This window comes from Cervus elaphus, chromosome 5, assembly GCF_910594005.1.
Source record: "Cervus elaphus chromosome 5, mCerEla1.1, whole genome shotgun sequence".
In the NCBI taxonomy this organism is placed as follows: domain Eukaryota; kingdom Metazoa; phylum Chordata; class Mammalia; order Artiodactyla; family Cervidae; genus Cervus; species Cervus elaphus.
In genome coordinates this window covers 84,325,167-84,348,422 of record NC_057819.1, presented here as the reverse complement: position 1 = coordinate 84,348,422, position 23,256 = coordinate 84,325,167, and the positions used below count along the sequence as shown (strand labels likewise).

The following is a 23,256-nucleotide window of genomic DNA, read 5'->3' as shown; positions in this document are numbered from 1 at the left end:
TGATGCTCTTGAACTGTGGTGCTGGAGAAGACTCTTGAGAGTCCCTTGGACTGCAAGGAGATCCAACCAGTCCATCCTGAAGGAAATCAGTCGTGAATATTCATCGGTGGCCAATACTTTGGCCACCTGATGCGAAGAACTGATTCACTGGAAAAGACCCTGATGCTGGGAAAGATTGAACGCAGGAAGAGAAGGGAACGACAGAGGATGAGATGGTTAGATGGCATCACCGACTTGAGGAACGTGAGTTGGTGATGGACAGGGAGGCCTGGCGTGCTGCAGTCCATGGGGTTGCAAAGAGAGTTAGACACAACTGAGCGACAGAACTGAGCTACTATACAATGATTCTTTATTGTCAGTTTATCACCTATCTATATATCTATCATCATTAGGGAAGACTCCATATAAAGCAAGAGTGTGCTCCACATATATGATTGATTTACCAAGTAATAACTGAGGATTTGCCAAAAGTCAGATACTCTTTTAAATGCTTTTATATGTTTTAACTTGAACTTTCTAAAATATCTCTTTAAAAAGTATTTTATCACTAATGAAAATGTCCTACCTCATACTCCTTATAAAGACCTAGTACTTTACTTCTTGCAAAACCATCCTGGTCAAAGCTGTGATCTGAGGAGAAGATATAGCTGTTTCAACTGTGGAATCATTGTACAAAATTTTTGAAACACCACTTGGGATTACTATAAGCTTGTGCCACATCTCTATGTACATTCTCAGTAACTGAAATTTTTAGCCTTGGAGAAAATTAGATTTTGGCAAGAATTATATCTAGGGAAAGGAATGGTATTTTGAGATTGAGTTGGATAATAACACTGGTGGCTCAGATGGTAAAGCATCTGCCTGCAATGCAGGTGACCTGGGTTTGATCCCTGGGTTGGGAAGATTCCCTGGAGAAGGGAATGGCTACCCACTCTAGTGTTTTTGCCTGGAGAATTCCATGGGCAGAGGAGCCTGGTGGGCCACAGGCCATGGGGTCGCAAAGAGTCAGACACGACTGAGTGACTAACACCTTCACTTTCTTTCCTTTGGATAATCACACTAAGATATGACTAAAAAATGCTGTACTTGGTTCTTCTCCAGTAGTTTACCAATTCTTCTAAAGACAATTTTAAGCATTCAGGAATATTTTAATCATAGCAATGTTAAAATATTTTCCTTCCTAGGTTATTATGCACATATTCATACAATTATTCATGTTATTTTTATACAAATGGTTTGCTTTAAGCATTTTGCAACAAAGCAAATGAAAATTGATTCAGAATAAAATATCAACACATACTCCTTTAAATTATGGATTTTTAAGGTTGAAAGGGATTTGCATGATTTTATAGTATCAAACTACACATTTCACAGATGAAACTAATTCCCCGAAGGGCATGACTTGGCAAATTTTAGTGGCAGAGCCAAGAATGGAGCCCAAGTCTCTTGCCTTCCACCTGGCTCTTTTCCTACTGTCACCCTACCCTTTATCTGTGGATTAGAAACTACGCCAAAGAGGACAAATGATTTCACCCATTCAAAACAATTTAGAAATTACCTTCTAATCCAGTGTTTGAAACTTTTTACTGATCACCTAAGAAAAAAATCTAATATTAGATGGGACTGAATATATCCCAATCTACAGATATGATCTTTAACTGGTAAATTATCCATTTAAATTTCTTTGAATTATGCTCAGAGTTGTAACATCCAATGCTATAGAAACAATTAAGCTGTATTCAATCTAAATGCCATTGAAATGAAAGTAAATATATTCATATATAATAAATCACTATCCCAAATAAAAAGATACCTGACTTCAGAGAATTTTGACTTGAAAATAATGAAACACATCCACAACTTGAACAACTCATAATATTTCAATTCAAATCACTCACAAGAAGCCTAAATGTCTACTGAATAACAGATGTTTCTTGGAAAAGATCGGTCAATGTATTTTTGGAATGATGTCAGAGAAGAGCTTCTTTTATAACCATTTTTAATCAGAAGTACAGCTTCATTCATAAAAACACAGAGTCAAAATCTACAGAAAGGCTTATTACTGAGATACCACAGAACATTTTTCAGCTACTGTTACATGTTTGGGTTTACTTATTAAATTTATATTTGAAGTTTCCTATCTTGGCTGCATAATTGAAACCTTTCAGCTAGAAAAGATCACATTTTCCACAATGGTAATGAAGCTAAACAATCAGAATTGAAAATTTGGAGTCCTTAATTTGGTATCTTATGATTTTATATAAATTTGTTTAAAACATGCTTGATTTAGGTTTAACGAACAAAAAACAATTTCAATTAGAAATGCACGTAGTTTTCTTAATTCTTAATTACTTATAATTAGGCAGTTTAATATAGGAATATACTTTTCAAGAAGACTGTGACTTCTAAAAAAAAAAATCTCAGACTGATCTTTGATCCATGGGTGACTGGATTAGATTGCTATTAATTTTTACATATCAGTATGAAAACAAATGGATGAAGAGGACTATAAAAACAAATATTCATGTGAAATTTAAAGTGCACTAGGAAACTACATATGTTCCAAACTGATTAATTCAATATAGCATTTAGCAGAGAAAAACTTCTTGAAGGAAAATATCTTTTAAGAAAAAATTTATTAAAACTCAAGAGTAGTAAAACTTGTATTTTTAACCATAATATAGTCTTTGGATTAAAGTGAAAAATATATCTCAAACTAAAAAAGTCCCCCAAAACCATGCTACTTATCCAATATATAAATTATCATTTACAATATAGTTGAATATATGCATGAGGGTATGTTCTTATAGCTTGACAGTTAAGTATTATTACCTAACACCAGGGAACACATCTTTATTTTTGGAAGGAGACTGTTTAAAGTTCTTTATATCCATTTCCTGAGTATTGTCCCAGTTCCAATTCATTTATGAGTTGTTTTTACATTACTACCAAGGTCATCAACTTTACTTTCTTAAATAGGCATGAGTCTTTTCAACTTTGGTCCTCAGCTTCCATTTCTCCAACTGAATCCACTCCTTTTGTAGTTTTAATTTCAAAAAGATCTTCAATTAAAATGCAGTTTGAACTATTAGTCAATCTATTGTCTCTCTCAGCTCCAGCTAGTTCATTCTCTTCACTTGTATCTACAGGGTCATAAAGTTCAGGTGTAAAATAGATAGACTCATCTGCTTCTGTTTCAGAAGCTGTATCTGAAGCAGAAGGTTCAGCTTCTTCACTTACTACAGACAACTGAATTGCTGGATCTTCTGAATTCAGGTTAGTAGCATCAACGCTTGCAGATGGAACAATGGTTTCTGATTGAGGGCATGCTCCAAATGATGTGTCTACTGTCAGAGATGAGGACTCATATTTATCAGTGAGTGGCAAAACTGTTTCACATTTCTTTTCTGTTTTGAAAGTGGAAGAAGTAGAGGCACAGTCCTCCGATGACCTAACCACAGGGGTTCCAGTCAGAATTTTACCAGTGAGATACTGCCCCCCCAAATTACTGGCAGACCAGCTAACTCGGTCTGTTTGTTTGCTGAAGGTTGGGCTTGTGGATCTGGATATCACAATTCTTTCTGCTCCTACTGCCAGGGCAGACTCTTCTAATAATTCTGGATCATCTACAAATATAAGAGCATAAGAGTGTTAACCTTCTGCTCCTAACATCATAATTGTTACATTAAAAGTGATTTTTGCTAGAAATACTGAAATAACTGTATAGGACACATAATTCAGAGCCCCTAACAAGCAGTAGCAGGACTTCCATTTTAGAATGTAGAGTACAACATATTAACTCTGAAAGGAATCTTAGGTCTCCGGTGATTCCTAGCCCAAGTTATAATGCTGTCTGGTAAACTATCAAATTCCACACCAGGGACCTCAGAAGAGAACAAGAAAAGGAAGGGTAAAAAGGAAAAGAAAGAAGGCTGAGTAAAGGAGGAAAGAGGCTGTAAAAAATGCCTTAAAAATCCACTAACCAGTGATTGAGAAAAACTAACCCAGATTAATTCCCTTAAGGTAGCTGACAACCAAAAAAAAAAAAAAAGGAACCTGACAACCACAAAGACTAAGATATTTGCTTGAAGTTATAAAATTGGTTGGTAATCAGACCTGGACTAGAAACTAGGTTTCCTGATTACCAGTATAATGGCCTAGAATTCACTATAACATTTAGTTAGGATACAAGCATAGACTATAAAATAAATACTTAAAAACTGATATATTAAACAACTATTATATATTAAATAAAACAATTAAAATGATATCCAATGATCTAGAACACAGTTTAGCAAACTTTTTCTGTAATAGGCCAGACAATAAATATTTTAGACTTTGTGGGTCATATAGTATCTGTTGCAACTACTCAATTATGCTATTCTAGTGTAATATATACAACTACTTAACTCTGCTCTTGTGTACTATATGTAAGTGACTGACTGCATGCCAGTAAACTTTACGAACAAAATCAGAGAGAGGCCAAATTTGGTCCATAGGCCATAATTTGCTAACTCCTGATATATTATACTCTATTTAAATTATATTCTAACTTTTCAAATTATATTCTAATCTAGCATATTCTGATATTTTAAAATGTTATTTTTTTATCATTTGGAATAAATGACTTTCACGTCTCTAAATAAATAATTCATGTAAGACAAGTATCTATAAATTAGGTCAGTTTTTAATATCACCTTTAGAAAAAATTACCATTTGTACAGTTCTTTACAAAGTTGTGATATATATCATCTAATTAGATCTTTACAACCCAACCTGGAGGGACAGGTAGGCAGATATTCCTTCTCCTATTAAGACTCAAAATGTTAAGTGACTTGCTCAGAGGGTCACAGTTAGCGGCAAAGCTTCTTAGTGGAAAACCAGAAAATATGTATAGGTCTCTGACAAAAGTTTGTTCCCATTCCAATACACTACACTATTTCATTATTTTATGATAACACCTTATATTACAAACCAACATATTTAAGGACATTAATCTGTAGCATAACAAGTATCATTTCACTGAATATAATGAGATTTCTCTACTAAATGTAAATGGGTAGAACTTTTCATACTTTTCTCCTTTTTGGAGACGATGCCTCTTGGTAAAGATGGGACTTTCATTATCATTTTAGGATATGGTAGTTTTAAACACATTTTTGCTTTACCTTCCATAGCATATTCTGGTGATAAATGGCTTGCTGCTTCTAAAAAATAGGTACTATCCTTCGAACAAGCCACTCCAAGTGTAGACTCATTGTCCTGTATAGATTTTCTGTCTTCTTTGGACACAGCAACGACCTTTTGGTGCTTTTTGGAAAATTCAGCCAAGGACTCCAGTGCACTCTCAAAGGTTGAATGGTGCTGAATCAACTGTCGAACCCATTTAGAAAGTCCTAAGGCAAAAAGTAAACCCAGCAAAGAAACTTTGGTTATTCATGACGACATACTAAGAAAAACAATTAAGTAACTTCTCTGGTGAAGTAATCTACTTTGAATTTAGAGTATATAGAATGGTTCTCAACCATTTTCCTGCCTTTTTACCTTCGTAAGCACAATATGCTCTTGTATCAGTAGCATTTCCCTTTACATGCAGTGATTGTCAACTGGATGGAAGGAAGAGGCAGTAGAAGTAGAATGGAGATAGGGAAATGCATTATTCGTTAATCTGAATAACAGAGGAATAAGGCAAATTTAATTTTATCATTGTTGCTATTGTTCAGTCACGAAGTTGTGTCTGACTCTTTGTGACCCCATGGACTGCAGCATCCCAGGCTTCCCTGTCCTTCACCATCACCCAGGGTTTGCTCCAACTCATGTCTATTGAGTTGGTGATGCCATCCAGTCCTCTGTCACCCCCTTCTTCTCCTGCCCTCAATCAGGGTCTTTTCCAAAGCGTCGGCTCTTCTCATCAGGTGGCCAAAGTACTGGAGCTTCAGTTTCAGCATCAGTCCTTCCAATGAATATTCAGGGTTGACTTCCTTTATTTAGGATTGACTCGTTTGATCTCCGTGCAGTCCAAGAAACTCTCAAGAGTCTTCTCCAGCACCACAATTCGTAGGCATCAATTCTCTGGCAATTAGCCTTTTTGATAGTCCAAGTCTCAAATTCATACATGACTACTGGAAAAACCACACCTTTGACTATATGGATCTTTGTTGGCCAAGTGATGTCTTTGCTTTTTAATACGCTGTCTAGGTTTGTCATAGTTTTCCTTCCCAGGAGCAAGTGTCTTTCATGTCGCTGGGGCTCCTATCTTTTTGCCTTATCATACTGTTCATGGGGTTCTCGCAGCAAGAATACTGGAGCGGTTTGCTCTTCCCTCCTCCGGTGCACCTACGCTGTGTCAGAACTCTCCATGTGACCCATCTGTCTTGGGTGGCCCTGCACAGCACGGCTCACAGCTTGAGTTACGCAAGCCACTTTGCCGCAACAGGCTGGGATCCATGGAGGGGAATTTTATTACAATTCCCCACAAAAACTGCCTATCTTCTATTTGCAGAGAAAATAGAAGTTGTAAACAACACAATCTCTTATTACAACTTTTAAATTTGATTCCTTGAGCAAAAATAAATTGGAGTTTGATCCCTGGGTTGGGAAGATCCCCTGGAGAAGGGAATGACTACCCATTCCAGTATTCTTGCCTGGAGAATTCCATGGACAGAGGGGCCTGGGAGGCTACAGTCCATCTGGTTGCAAAAAGCTGGACACAACTGAGTGACTAACGCTTTCACTTTGGGCTTCCCTGGTACTCAAATGGTAAAGAATCTGCCTGCAATGCAGGAGACCCACGTTCAATCCCTGGGTGGGGAAAATCCCCTGGAGAAGGGAATGGCTACCCCCTCTGCTATTCTTGACTTCCCTGGTGACTCATATGGTAAAAGAATGTGCCTGCAATGCAGGAGAGACAGGTTTGATCCCTGGGTCAGGAAGATCTCCTGGAGAAGGGAATGGCTACCCACTCCAGTATTCTTGCCTGGAGAATTACATGAACAGGGGAACCTGGCAAGCTATAGTACTTGGGGTCACAAAAAGTTGGACACAACTGAACCACTTACCCTTTATCACTTTCACAGTCTCAAAGGGTTTTTTTTTTGGTCTCCCTTCTCCCAATTCCAAATATATTAAACTATTCTGGGTAAAAGGAATAACACCATTTTATGGGTAAATCATGTCCTATATGAATATATATATTTATTTTTAATATATAAATAATCAAGTTATAAGGGATAAGATTTGACCCTGTGACATATGAAAACTGCATAAAAATAAGCCATATTAACAGTATAAGGTGTTTTGGACAATGACCCACTTCAGAATGAAATTCAGAAATTTGGACTTTAGAAAATAAATATTCTCTGCTGATGTTGCTAAAACTATAATCAGAAAAATAAATGACCCAATCAAAAAATGGGCCAAAGAACTAAACAGACATTTCTCCAAAGAAGACATACAGATGGCTAACAAACACATGAAAAGATGCTCCACATCACTCATTATCAGAGAAATGCAAATCAAAACCACAATGAGGTACCATTACACTCCAGTCAGGATGGCTGCTATCCAAAAGTCTACAAGCAATAAATGCTGGAGAGGGTGTGGAGAAAAGGGAACCCTCTTACACTGTTGGTGGGAATGCAAACTAGTACAGCCACTATGGAAAACAGTGTGGAGATTTCTTAAAAAACTGGAAATAGAACTGCCATATGACCCAGCAATACCACTCTTGGGCATACACACTGAGGAAACCAGATCTGAAAGAGACACGTGCACCCCAATGTTCATTGCAGCACTGTTTATAATAGCCAGGACATGGAAGCAACCTAGATGCCCATCAGCAGATGAATGGATAAGGAAGCTGTGGTACATATACACCATGGAATATTACTCAGCCGTTAAAAAGAATTCATTTGAATCAGTTCTAATGAGATGGATGAAACTGGAGCCCATTATACAGAGTGAAGTAAGCCAGAAAGATAAAGATCATTACAGCATATTAACACATTTATATGGAATTTAGAAAGATGGTAATGATAACCCTATATGCAAAACAGAAAAAGAGACACAGATGTACAGAACAGACTTTTGGACTCTGTGGGAGAAGGCGAGGGTGGGATGCATGAGACAGGTGCTCTGGCCAGGTGTACTGGGAGGACCCAGGGGAATCGGGTGGGGGGGGGGGGGGAGGGGGGGGGGGGGATCGGGATGGGGAATACATGTAACTCCGTGGCTGATTCATGTCAATGTATGACAAAACCCACTGCAATGTTGCAAAGTAATTAGCCTCCAACTAATAAAAATAATTGGAAAAAAAAAATAAATATTCTCTGCTGATGTTGCTAAAACTATAATCATTTTTTGGAGTAGTTTAAAAATTCATTATGGCATTTTCAGTTGAGAGGAAGATAAGACAGGGCATCAAGCAACTTGAACAATTAGACTTTCATTACAAATACATTCCTTTAGTTTTTCTGTTTAATGGAGACTTTCTATCAATCTATTCTTATGCAGATTGAATTTAAACAAAAATTAGTCATCAAAAGGAATCTGTATGTTGTGCTGTTACTGCCTACATAAGATTTCAGTCTTCTTCATGAGTCTCAGAAAAAAATAAAAATCTTACAGAAAATAATAAAAAATGTTTAATTCAAAAAAAAAATCTCTCAATGAATCTGAGGTAAAAATTTCAGTTCTAGATTTGAAAAGAAAAGAAATTTAAAATATGCATTTCTTTAAAGTTCTTGATTTTTGTTTGCCTGGGGAAAATAATTATACCAAATAAAAATATGAAAAATTTTCCAATTTAAAAATTTTAGAATTATAATTATCACTTTCATTTTGACCTTTATGTGATTAAAAAAAAGCCTTTTCAGTATAAAATGTCAGTTTGCTTTTGAAAACTTGAAAGAATCTGAGCTCCACCTGCTGACTAAACATAAGCACTTAACATTTGCTTTTGGTTATGACTTGGCCTAAGCTCAATGGCTTGCTCTACAGGGAAAGAGGGGAAAAGATTAATAAAGCAGCATTTCCTGCTTCAATCCAGGTGGATATGTTTTAATATTGAATCAGATATAATTATTAGGCTCTGAAATATAAAAAATAGAGTACATATACATAGACAGCTAATCTGAAACAAAAAATTAGTGTCATTTCATTATATTATAGTATGGTATGAAATTTTTAGCTCTAAAGCTAGCAATAAAAATGCAAGTATTTCTAACAGTTCTTTAATAACATAGATTCCTGATATTGATTTCAAAGGGACTGTGCTACAGCTGGATGAAAACAACAGACACACAGCATTTGTTCATTTGAGTGGGGAAAAACGGCCGTCTACTGCATCTTGCGGTATGCAGTGGTGCATTTCTTTCTTTTTAGAAGATACTAACTCTGATTAATATAAACTCTGTAACAACAGAAGCATTTCTAAACAAACAAACAACAATAAAACTCAAATAATTCAAAATGAAAGAAGAATCCTATACAGCCAATGAATTGCTTGTGTGCTTAAATGTAAAAACTTAATATTTCTTGAAAAATTAATTTCTGTGGAATAGTTTTTTTCCCCTGACAATGCTAAATAAATTACTGATATGCTATTGAATTAAAACCACATTCTGATGAAACAGAAGGATCTTAATTGATTAATACTACATTAGAACTAACCAGATTCTTCTCTCTAAAGATCTTTTGTAAACATAGAGGCATTAAAAGGCTAGATTTCCAGGCAATGTGAATTTTTTCATGTTAGATCTAGTAATTCAAATTCTCTATCCAATTCTTTGTCTTTAAAAATAGAAGTCATTAAATAATAAAGCTTGCTACCAACTCTTACTCTAAGTCCAGCTGAGACTCTTACCAGATATGTATCGACTTGGGTTACTCCTGAAGCGGTCATCGACTAGAATAAGAGCCCCCCAATCATTCTTGTGTCGAATACACCTGTTAAAAAATAGGGAGAAAGTAAGATAAATACAACAGTGCAAAACAGTCAAATTTCTAATGGGACAGAGAGAAGATTGAGAAAATTAATGATGTGTCCTTTAATCAAAGTCATAATTATGAATAAGGTTTATAGAAACTACTCACTACAATGTACCAGAGTAGGTGTATTTAAAAACACCCTACTTTTGCCAACTACTATACCCAAAAATGCTACATGCATTCCATTTCAAAAGTCAAGAAAATTATAAAAATTATTTCCTCCAAACCTTCCTTACATACACAGAATATTTTTTACCTTATACTAGCTGTAGATTTTCTGTAGATAACTTTTATTCTGATTTAACAAGTTTTTATCATAAATGAGTAAGTTTGTAAAAAGTAAAAAAATGTTTTGCACCAATTGATATAATCATGCAGTTGTTCTTTTTAAACTGCTAATATGGTGGATTACACTAGCAAAATGTCAGATATTGAGCTTGCCTTTCTTTCATTCCTAAAATAACCACTATGGCTATGGTGCATTATTCTTTTTATGGATTGTGGGGCTCAAATTGCTAATTGTTTTATTTTAAAAATCATTAAACATTTTAAAATTCAGTAGTTCTTTAGCACATTTACAAGGTTCTGCAACCTATAACACAATCTATTACAGAATATTTTAATCTCACCAAAAAAGAAATCCCACGCCCATGAGTCTCCCCGAATTACTCGGATTATTCCCCCTGACCCCCGACAACCAGTAATCTACTTTCTGTTCATATGCATGTGTGCACATGCAAAGTGGCTTCAGTCGTGTCCAACTCTCGGTGACACCATGAAGTGTAGCCCACAAGGCTCCTCTGTTCATAGTATGCTCCAGGCAAGAATACCGGAGTGAATTGCCATGCCCTCCTCCAGGGGATTTTCCTGACCTAGGGATCAAACCTGTCTCTTATCTCCTGCATTGGCAGGTGGGTTCTTTATCACTAGTGCCACCCTGGGAAGCCCTAGATTTATCTGTTTTGGACACTTCATAAACTAGAATCTTATAATATATGGCATTTTGTGTCTGGCTTCTCTCACTTAGCATGATGTTTTCAAGGTCCTTGTATCATGTATTATTACTGAATAATAGTACATTGTATGGATATACCACAATTTGTTTATCTATACATAATGACCATTTTGCATTGTTTCCACTTCTGTCTATTATGAATAATGCTGCTATATACATTTGTGTACAAGCTTTTATGGAAATACATTTTAAAAAACTTGAGTATAAACTTAGGAATAGAATTGCTAGTTCATATGGAAACTCTGTTTATTTTTATTTTTTTTAATTTTTTTTTAATTTATTTTTTTTGGTCATACATTGATATGAATCAGCCATAGATTTACACGTATTCCCCATCCCGATCCCCCCTCCCACCTCCCTCTCCACCCGATTCCTCTGGGTCTTCCCAGTGCATCAGGCCCGAGCACTTGTCTCATGCATCCCACCTGGGCTGGTGATCTGGGAAACTCTGTTTAAATTTTGAGGAACTGCCACATTTTTTTTTCCAATGCAGTCGCATAATTTTACATTTCCATTAGCCATGCATGAGATTTCCAATTTCTCCATAGCTTCATTAACACTTGTTATTGTCCCTCTTTTTCAATATATTTACCTTAAAAGGTATGAAGTGGTACTTCACTCTGGTTTTGATCTACATTTCCCTAATGACTAATGAGTTTGGGTAGGCTCTGGGAGTTGGTGATGGACAGGGAGGCCTGGTGTGCTGCAGTTCATGGGATTGCAAAGAGTCGAACACAACTGAGCAACTGAACTGAACTGAGTGACTAATGATGTTGCACATCTTTTCATGTGCATACTGGTCATGTGTATATCTATTTTTTTTGAGAAATATGTATTTAAATTATTGGTCAAAACTAAAATTGCACTGTCTTTTTATTGTTGAACTCTATAAGAGTTCTTTATATATTCTGGAACTAGATTCTGATCAGACACATGATCTGAAATATTTTAAAAACCTTTGCCTAATCCAAGGTGAAGAAAATCTACATCTCTTTAGCCCTTGATCCATTTTCAGTTAACTTTTCTATACAGTGTGAGGTAGGGGTCTAACATCATTCTCTTGCATTTGTTACCCTTCAGGCGCTAAGTTGGTCCAACTAGTTATGACCCCATGGATGTAGCACACCAGGCTTCCCTGTCCTTTAGTATATCCCGGAGTTTGCTCAAATTCATGCCCATTGAGTCAGAGAAGCTATCTAATAATCTTATTCTCTGTCGCCTCCTTCTCCTCCTGTCCTCAATCTTTGCCAGCAGCAGGGTCTTTTCCAGTGAGTTTGTTCTTCCCATCAGGTGGCCCATGTATTAGAGCTTCAGCTTCAGTATCAGTCTTTCTAATGAGTATTCACGGTTGATTTCCTTTAGGGTTGACTGGTTTGATCTTGAAGCTCAAGGGACTCTCAAGAGTCTTCTCCAGCACCACAACTCAAAAGCATCAATTCTTTAGCGCTCAGCCTTCTTTATGGTCCAACTCTCATATCCATACATGACTACTGGAAAAAATGTAGTTTTGACTATATGGATTTTTGTTGGCAAAGTGATGTCTCTGCTTTTTTTTTTAATTGAAGGATAATTGCTTTACAGAATTTTGCTGATTTCTGTCAAACCTCAACATGAATCAGCCATAAGTATACATATATCCCCTCCCTTTTGAACATCCCTCCCATCTCCCTCCCCGTCCCAACCCCCTAGGTTGATACAGAGCCCCTGTTCGAGTTTCCTGAGCCACAGAGCAAATTCCCTGTTGGCTATCTATTTTACACATGATAATGTAAGCTTCCATGTTACTCTTTCCATACATCTCACCCTCTCATCCCCTCTCCCCATGTCCACAAGTCTATTTTCCAAACTGCTGCCCTGTAAGGAAATTCTTCAGTACCATTTTTCTAGATTCTGTATATATGCATTAGAATACGATATTTATCTTTCTCTTTCTGACTTACTTCACTCTGTACAATGGATTCCAGGTTCATCCACCTCATTAGAACTGACTCAAAGGCGTTCCTTTTTATGGCTGAGTAATATTCCATTGTGTATATGTACAACGTCTTTATCCATTCATCTGTTGATGGACATTTAGGTTGCTTCCATGTTCTAGTTATTATAAATAGTGCTGCAGTGAATAATGTGTCTTCTTCAATTTTGGTTTCCTCAGGGGATATATCTAGGAGTGGGATTGCTGGGTCACATGGTGGCTTTATTCCTAGTTTTTTAAGGACTCTCCATACCATCTTCCATAGTGGCTGTATCAATTTACATTCCCACCAAAAGTGCAAGAGCGTTCCCTTTTCTCCACACCCTCCCCAGCATTTACTGTTTGTAGACTTTTTGATGATGGCCATTCTGACTGATGTGAGGTGATATCTCATTGTAGTTTTGATTTGCATTTCTCTAATAATGAGCGATGTTGAGCATCTTTCCACATGTTTGTTAGCCATCTGTATGTCTTCTTTGGAGAAATGTCTGTTTAGGTCTTTTCCTAACAGTCTTTTCCTTTCACTTTTTGATTGGGTTGTTTATTTTTCTAGTATTAAGTTGTATGAGCTGCTTGTATATTTTGGAAATTAATCCTGTCAGTTGTTTCATTTGCTATTATTTTCTCCCATTCTGAGGGCTGTCTTTTCACCACGCTTACAGTTTCCTTTGCTGTGCCAAAGCTTTTAAGTTTAATCAAGTCCCACTTGCTTACTTCTGTTTTTATTTCTGTTACTCTAGGAAGTGGATCATAGAGGATTTTGCTTTGATTTATGTCATCAACTGTTCTGCCTATGTTTTCCTCTAAGAAGTTTGTAATTTCTGGTTTTACATTGAGGTCTTTAATCCATTTTGAGTTTAATCTTTGTGTATGGTGTTAGGAAGTATTCTAATTTCATTCTTTTACATGTAGTTGTCCCAGTTTTTCCAACACCATTAATTGAAGATGCTGTCTTTGCCCCATTGTATATTCTTGCCTCCTTTGTCAAAAATAAGGTACCCATAGGTGCATGGGTTTATTTCTGGGCTTTCTATCTTGTTCCATTGGTCTATATTTCTGTTTTTGTGCCAGGACCATACTGTCTTGATGACTGTAGCTTTGTAGTATAATCTGAAATCAGGAAGGTTGATTCCTCCAGCTCCATTTTTCTTTCTTAAGACTGCTTTGGCTATTTGGGGGTCTTGGGTTTCCATATGAATTGTGAAATCTTTTGTTCTAGTTCTGTGAAAAATGTCATTGGTATTTTGATAGGATCACATTGAATCTGTAGACTGCATTTGGTAGTAAAGTCATTTTCACAATATTGATTCTTCCTACCCAGGAACATGGAAGATCTCTCCATCTGTTTATGTCATCTTTGACTTCTTTCACTAGTGTCTTAAAATTTTCTGTGTACAGTTCTTTTGTCTCCTTAGGTAAGTTGTTTTCTATTTATTTAATTTCTTTTTGTTGCAATGGTGAATGGGATTGATTCCTTAATTCTTCTTTCTGATTTTTCATTGTTAGTAATATAGAAATTCAAGTGATTTCTGTGTATTGATTTTGTATCCTTCAACTTTGCTAAATTCACTGACTAGCTATAGTAATTTTCTGATTCTATCTTTAGGGTTTCCTATGTATAGGATCATGTCATCTGCAAACAGTGAGAGCTTTACTTTTTCTTTTCCGATCTGGATTCCTTTTATTTTTCTTCTCTAATTGCTGTAGCTAGGACTTCCAGAACTATGTTGAATAATAGTGGTGAAAGTGGACACCCTGGTCTTGTTCCTGATCTTAGAGGGAATGCTTTCAGTTTTTCACCATTGAGAATAATGTTTGCTGTAGGCTTATCATATATGGCCTTTACTATGTTGAGGTAGGTTCCTTCTGTGCCCACTTTTTGAAGAGTTTTAATCATAAATGGGTGTTGAATTTTGTCAAAGGCTTTTTCTGCATCTATTGAGATAATCATATGATTTTTATCTTTCAATTTGTTAATATGGTATATCACATTGATTGATTTGTGAACATTGAAGAATCCTTGCATTCCTGGAATAAACCCCACATGATCATGGTGTATGAGCTTTTTGATGTGCTGCTGAATTCTGTTTGCTAAAATTTTGTTGAGGATTTTTGCATCTATGTTTATCAGTGATACTGGCCTGTAGTTTTCTTTTTTTGTGTTGTCTTTATCTGGTTTTGGTATCAGGATGATGGTGGCCTCGTAGAATGAGTTTGGAAGTGTTCCTTCCTCTGTAATTTTTCAAAAGAGCTTTAGAAGGATAGGCATTAGCTCTTCTCTAAATGTTGGTAGAATTCCGCTGTGAAGCCATCTGGTCCTGGGCTTTTGTTTTTTGGGAGATTTTTGATCACAGCTTCAATTTAACTGCTTGTAATTGGGTTGTTCATAATTTCTATTTCTTCCTGGTTCAGTCTTGGAATGTTATACTTTTCAAAGAATCTGTCCATTTCTTCCAGGTTATCCATTTTATTGCCATATAGTTGTTCCTAGTAGTCTCTTAAAATTTTTTGTATTTCTGTATTGTCTGTTGTAACCTCTCCTTTTTCATTTCCAGTTCTGTTGATCTGATTCTTCTTTTTCTTGATAAGTCTAGCCAAATGTTTGCCAATTTTGTTTATCTTCTCAAAGACCCAGCTTTTACTTTTATTAATCTTTACCTCTGTTTCTTTCATTTTTCATTTATCTCTGCTCAGATCTTTATGACTTCTTTGCTTCTACTAATTTTGGGGGTTTTTGGTTCTTCTTTCTCCAGTTGTTTTAGGTATAAAGGTAGATCATCTATGTGATGCTTCTGTTGTTTCTTGAGGTAGGACTGTATTGCTGTAAATGTCCCTCGTAGAACTGCTTTTCCTTCATCCCATAGGTTTTGAGTTGTTGTGTTTTCATGGTTATTTTTTTCTAGAAATTTTCTGATTTTCCTTTTGATTTCTTCAGTAACCTGTTAATTATTTAGAAACATGTTGTTTAATCTCCATGTGTTTGTGCTTCTTACAGCTTTTTTCTTGTAATTGATATCTATCTCATAGCTTTGTGGTAGAAGATGTTTGATACCATTTCAATTTTCTTAAATTTACTGACGTTTGATTTGTGACCCAAGATGTGGTCTATCCTGGAGAATATTCCATGTGCACTTGAGAAGAAGGTGTATTCTTCTGCATTTGGATGGAATATCCTGAAGATATCAATGAGATCCATCTCATCTAATGTTATCATTTAAGATTTGTGTTTCCTTATTAATTTTGTTTTGATGATCTGTCCATTGGTATGAGCGGGGTGCTAAAGTATGCTACTATTATTGTGCTACTGTCAATTTCTCCTTTTATGTCTGTTGGTGTTTGTCTTATGTATTGAGGTGCTCCTGTGTTGGAGAAGGCAATGGCAACCCACTCCAGTACTCTTGCCTGAAAAATCCCATGGAAGGAGGGGCCTGGTAGGCTGCAGTCCATGGGGTCGCGAAGAGTCAGATATGACTGAGTGACTTCATTTTCACTTTCATGCATTGGAGAAGGAAATGGCAACCCACTCCAGTGTTCTTGCCTGGAGAATCCCAGGGACGGCAGAGCCTGGTGGGCTGCTTTCTATGGGGTTGCAGAGTCGGACATGACTGAAGCAACTTAGCAGCAGCAGCAGCAGCATGTTGGGTGTGTAGCTATTTACAATTGTTATGTCTTCCTCTTGAATTGATCCCTTGATCATTATGTAGTGTCCTTCCATATCTCTTGCAATATTCTTTATCTTAAGGTCTATTTTGTCTGATATGAGGATTGCTACTCCAGCTTTCTTTTGCTTCCCATTTGCGTGGAATCTATTTTTCCATCATCTCATTTTCAGTCTACATGTGTCTTTAGGTCTGAAGTGGGTTTCCTGTAGACAGCATATATATGGGTCTTGTTTTTGTATCCATTCAGCCAGTCTGTATCTTTTGGTTGGAGCTTTTAATCCATTTAAAGTAATTATTGATATGTATGTTCCTATTGCCATTTTCTTAATTGTTTGGGGTTGATTTTGTAGATCTTTTTCCGTCTCTTATATTTCTTGACTACATAAATCCCTTTAACATTTGTTGTAAAGCTGGTTTGGTGGTAGTGAACTCTCTTAACTTTCACTTGTTTGAAAAACTTTTTATTTCTCCATCAATTTTGAATGAGATCCTTGCTGGCTAGGGATTCTTCATTGTAGAATTTTTCCCTTTCAGTACTTTAAATATATCCTGCCACCCTCTTCCTGCCTGCAGAGTTTCTGCTGAAAGATCAGTTGTTAAATGTATGGGGTTTTCCCTTGTATGTTACTTGTTGCTTTTCTCTTGCTGCTTTTAATATTTTTTCTTTGTATTTAGTCTTTGTTGTTATGATACACAGATGATACCACCCTTATGGCAGAAAGCAAAGCATTAAAGAGCCTCTTGAAGAAAGTGAAAGAGGTGAGTGAAAAAGTTGGCTTAAAACTCAACATTCAGAAAACTAAGATCATAGCATCTGGTCCCATCACTTCATGGCAAATAGATGGGGAAACAGTGGAAACAGTGAGAGACTATTTTTTTTGGCTCCAAAATCACTGCAGATGGTGACTGCAGCCATGAAATTAAAAGACACCTGCTCCTTGGAAGAAAACCTATGACCAACCTAGACAGCATATTAAAAAGCAGAGACATTGCTTTGCCAACAAAGGTCCATCTAGTCAAAGCTATGGTTTTTCCAGTAATCATGTATGGACATGAGAGTTGGACTACAAAGAAAGCTGAGTGCCGAAGAATTGATGCTTTTGAACAGTGGTGTTGGAGAAGACTCTTGAGAGTCCCTTGGACTGCAAGGAGATCCAGCCAGTCCATCCTAAAGGAGATCAGTCTTGAACATTCATTGGAAGGACTGATGCTGAAGCTGAAACTCCAATACTTTGGCCACCTGATGGAAAGAACTGACTCATTTGATAAGGCCCTGGTGCTGGGAAAGATGGAAGGGGGAGGAGAAGGGGACGACAGAGGATGAGATGGTTGGATGGCATCACCAACATGATGGACATGAGTTTGAGTAGGCTCTGGAAGTTGGTGATGGACAGGGAAGCCTGGTATGCTGCAGTCCATGGGGACACAGAGTCAGACATGAGTGAGCAACTGAATTGAACTGAACTGGTATGTTTCTCCTTGGGTTTATCCTGTATGGGACTCTTTGTGCCTCTTATACTTGACTGACTATTTCCTTTTCCATGTTTGGGAAATTTTCAACTATAATCTCTTCAAAAATTTTCTCATACCCTTTTTCTTTTCTTCTTCTGGGACCCCTATAATTTGATTTGGTGTGTTTGATATTGTCCCAGAGGTCTCTGAGACTATCCTCAGTTCTTTTCATTCTTTTTACTTTATTCTGCTCTTCAAAAGTTATTTTCACCATTTTATCTTCCAGCTCACTGAATCATTCTTCTGCTTCAGACATTCTGCTATTGATTCCTTCCAGAGTATTTTTAATTTCAGTAATTGTGTTGTTTGCATATTTATTCTTTAATTCTTCTAGGTCTTTGTTAATTGATTCTTGCATTTTCTCCATTTTGTTTTCAAGGTTTTTGATCATCTTTACTACCATTATTCTAAATTCTTTTACAGGTAGTTTGCCTATTTTACCTTCATTTATTTGAACTTCTGTGTTTCTAATTTGTTCCTTCATTTGTGTAGTATTTCTCTGCCTTTTCCTTATTTTTTTTTTTTAAACTTATTGTGTTTGAGGTCTCCTTTTCCCAGGCTTCAAGGTTGAATTCTTTCTTCCTTTTGGTTTCTGCCCTTCTAAGGTTGGTCCAGTGGTTTGTGTAAGCTTTGCATAGGGTCAGATTTGTGCTGGTTTTTTTTTTTTTTTTTCGCTTGTTTGTTTTTCCTCTGATGGTCAAGGCTGAGTGGGTGGTAATCCTGTTTGCTGATGATTGGGTTTGTATTTTTGTTTTGTTTGTTGTTTAGATAAGGTGTCCTGCAGAGTGCTATTGGTGGTTGGGTGATGCCGGATCTTGTATGCAAGTGGTTTCCTTAGTGTGGGTTCTAACTACTTGTTATTCTCTAGGGTTAGTTTTCTCTGGTAGTCTAGGGTCTTGGAGTCAGTGCTCCCACTCCAAAATCTCAGGGCTTGATCTCAGTTTTGGCATTTTCGGTTCCTGATGGTTCTCCTTGGTTTCCTGGAAACACTGTCTGCAGGAGCAGCTGAGACACTTTTCCTAACCCGCGGCCCCTGCAGAGGACAGATGCACTCCCCATGGTCCATGGGTCCCTGTCTCTGCTTTATAATATGATGTCTAGGTTGGTCATAGGGTTCCTTCCAAGGAGCAAACATCTTTTAATTTCATGGCTGCAGTTACCATCCACAGTGATTTTGGAGCCCAAGAAAATAAAATCTGTCACTGCTTCTACTTTTTCCTCTTTTATTTGCCATGAAGTAGTGAGACAGGATGCCATGATCTTAGTTTTTTGAAAGTTTTTTGATCTAAGTTTTTTGAAAGTTGAGTTTTAAGCCAGCTTTTTCAATCTCACCCTCATCAAGAGGCTCTTTAATTCCTCTTCCCTTTCTTCCATTAGAGTAGTATCATTTGTGTTATCTGAGGTTGTTGATATTTCTCCCAGCAATCCTGATTCCATCTTTTCATTCATCCAGGCCAAGATTTCGCATGATGTACTCTGCACAGAGTTAAATAAACATGCCAACAATATACAGCCTTGTTATACTCCTTTCCTAATTTTGAACCAGTGAGTTGTTTCATGTGAGGTTCTAATTGTTGCTTCTTGACCTGTATACAGGTTTCCCAGGAGATAGGTAAGGTGGTCTGGTACTTACCTCTTTAAGAATTTTCCACAGTTTGTTGTGATCCACATAGTCAAAGGCTTTCACATAGTCAATGAAGCAGAAGCTTTTCTGGAATTCTCTTGCTTTCTCTGTGACCCAACAAATGTTGGCAATTTGATTTCTGGTTCCTTTACCTGTTCTAAACCCGGCTTGAAGCTCTCAGCTCACATACTGCTAAAATCTAGCTTGAAGGATTTTGAGCATTACCTTATTAGCATGCAAAATGAGCACAACTGTATAGTAATCTGAACATTCTTTGGCACCTTCCTTCTTTGGGATTGTAATGAAAACTGACCTTTTCCGTCCTGTTGCCACTTGCTCAGTTTTCCAAATTTGCTGACATACTGAGTGCAGCATTTTAACAGCATCATCTTTTGGGATTTGAAATAGCTCAGCTGGAATTCCATCACCTCCACTAGCTTTGCAGTAATGCTTCCTAGGGCCCACTTGACTTCATACTCCAGGATGTCTGACCCAAGGTGAGTCACCACTGTGGTTATCCATGTCATTATGATCTTTTTTTGTATAATTCTTGAGAATTTTAACAAACACCTTAATTTATAAAAATCTAATTTGGATTGATATGAACTTAATTTCAACAGTATACAAAAACACTGCTCCTGTAATAAGTTTCTTCTCCCCTCACCCTGTGTTATTAATTTAAATTTTATCTTTAAACATTACACCTGTGCAGAAAAGTGAGTACAGCAGGCCAAGCTGCTTATCTCTAAAAATGTCTGCATACAAAAGCAGCCCTTGGTTGGCTTTTAGATTTTAGGAAGGTTCCAATCACAAACTGATAAGAAAGTCTCACTGTGTCTAAATTGTCTGTGCAAAAATAAGGTTAATGCCAAACATGTGCTTTTCTTCTGAGAGTCTAGACTTTGGTAAAGTGTTAGCCAGAGACTGCCTATATGACCAGTCCAAATAAAAACACTGGGTGCTGAGTCTTTAACCAGCTCTCCTGGTTGGCAATTATTTCACACAGGTTACCCCAATTCATTGCTGGGAATCTAAGAGTGCCCTGTAGTTCTCCACTGAGAGAAGACACTTGGAAGATTGTGCCTGACTTCCCCTGGAGCTTTTGCCTGTGTGCCTTCTCTTTGCTGTTTTTGCTTTGTATCCTTTCACTGCGACAAATCTTGGGTGTGCATACAGCTATTTGCTGAATCTATCACTGCTCCTGGTGAATAACTAAACCTAAGGGTGGTTTTGGGGACCCCCAAGACCCATGCTTATTACCACAGACATAAAATTACTGCTTTATGCAGTTGCTCTCAAAATCAAATAGGAGAAAAATAGCTACCAAAATATACTTATATTGTTTTTTATATTTACCTATGAAATAACAGATCCTTATTTCTTCATGTGGATATAAGTTACAGATTAGTGCCCTTTCATGAAGCAAGAGACTCCTTTTAGTGCTTCTTGTACAATTAAGATTTCCAAAGATTAATTCTCTTGGTTTTTGTTTGGAAATGTTCTCAGTTCAGTTCAGTTCAGTCATTCAGTCGTGTCTGACTCTTTGCGACCCCATGAACCGCAGCATGCCAGGCCTCCCTGCCATCACCAACTCCCGGAGTCCACCCAAACCCATGTCCATTGAGTCAGTGATGCCATCCAACCATCTTATCCTCTGTCATCCCCTTCTCCTCCTGCCCTCAATCTTTCCCAGGATCAGGGTCTTTTCCAGTGAGTCAGCTCTTCACATCAGGTGGCCAAAGTATTGGAGTTTCAGCTTCAGCATCAGTCCTTCCAATGAACACCCAGGACTGATCTCCTTTAGGATGGACTGGTTGGATCTCTTTGCAGTCCAAGGGACTCTCAAGAGTCTTTTCCAACACCACTGTTCAAAAGCATCAATTCTACGGCGCTCAGCTTTCTTTATAGTCCAACTCTCACATCCATATATGATCACTGGAAAAACCATAGCCTTGACTAGATGGATCTTTGTTGACAAAGTAATGTCTCTGCTTTTTAATATGCTGTCTAGGTTGATCATAACTTTCCTTCCAAGGAGTAAGCATTCTACTTCCTCCTTAATCTTTGAAGTATAATTTTGCCATTTATAGATTCCATTGACGGTCTTTTTCTTTCAGCACTTTAAATATCTCAATTTACTGCCTCCTTTCCATAGTGTTCAGTGAAAGATCTGCTAATTTAAGAGATCCTGTATATGGTTTTTCTTTTGCTGTTTTCTGGATTCTCTTTTTGTCTTCTGATAGTTTGATCACAACATTCTGATGTATGGATCTCTTTTGAGTTCAAACCACTTGGAGTTTTCTGCTTTTCTGAGATGTGGAGATCAGTGTTTTTCACCAAATTTGTGAAGTTTCCAGCCGTTATTTCTTCAAAAAGATCTTTATGTTCCCTTCTCTCTCTTTTCTCCCCCTAAGACTCTTTTTATGTGTATGTTGGTATTCTTGATGTGGTTGTACAGGTTTTTGAGGCTATCTTAATTATTCTTCATTCTTCTTCTATCTCTTCCTCATACTAGAAATCAATTCTTTCTTCTCTCTGCTCAAAACTGCTGGTGAGTCCCTCTAATAAATTTTTAATTTCACTTATTGTACATTTGAACTCCAGAATTTCCATTAGGTTCTTTTTTTTTAAAAAAAATTCTAACTATTGATATTCTTCACTTGGTGAAACACTATTCCCATAGTTTCTTATAGTTCTTTAGACATAATTTTCTTAGTTCTTTGATCATATTTAAAATGGCTTTATATGCCAACTTCAACCTCTTCAACTCCCTTAGAGATAATTCTATTGATTGCTTTCAAATCTTCAAAACAACTTTTAACTTTGTCACCCAGGACATTGTCTACATTGGTACATGTTCTTTAGGTTGTTTCTTCTGTTGTTGGGTGGAGTCCTCTACAATGTCAATTTGATCTAGTTGGTTAACAACATTGTTTAAATCTTTTATCTCCTTATTGGTTTTCTGTTTCTTACTGCTAGCTATTGGGTTGGCCAAAAAGTTCATTCAGGTTTTTCCAACACATCTTATGAAATTTTTGACCAACCCAGTATTATTGAAAGAGGAATTTTAAAGTCTCCTCTTTACTTGTGGATTTGTCTATTTCTCTATTCAGATGTCAGCTTTTGTGTCATTTATTTTGAGGTTCTATTTTTAGGTGAATACACAATTAGGATTGTTATGTCTTTTTTGATAAGTGACCCTTTTACCATTATGCTATTTTCCTTTCAGCACCCCTGTAATTTCCTTTGTTCTGAATTCTACTTTGTCCTGATATTAATATAGTTATTCCAACCAGTTCACTGGGGAAGAAGATAAGAATTCAAATTATCAATCTGTCTAGTATGATTTACTCTTCATAGTACTCAAATAGCAGCTCTACATATTTTATCCAGGTTTTAAAAGCAGTATAGAATGCACTTATTCCATCTTATCTAGAATTGAAACCTCCAGACATTGTAAAAAGTTAATTTTAGCTTGTAAATT

The 23,256-nt window shown here is 36.8% G+C and overlaps 1 protein-coding gene across 1 annotated transcript in view; it reads right to left on the bottom strand.

Moving 5' to 3' along the window:
• Window positions 1–229: 229 nt before the first annotated feature.
• Window positions 230–23,256, bottom strand: part of BRIP1 (BRCA1 interacting helicase 1) — a 186,596-nt gene continuing 163,569 nt past the window's right edge. The window contains exons 18-20 of the mRNA XM_043902887.1: window positions 9,863–9,945; window positions 5,169–5,396; window positions 230–3,626 (exon numbers count right to left, since the gene is read on the bottom strand). Of these exons, the coding sequence (XP_043758822.1) occupies window positions 2,992–3,626; window positions 5,169–5,396; window positions 9,863–9,945 (946 nt within the window). The 3' untranslated portion in view covers window positions 230–2,991. The remainder of the gene's footprint in view (window positions 3,627–5,168; window positions 5,397–9,862; window positions 9,946–23,256) is intronic.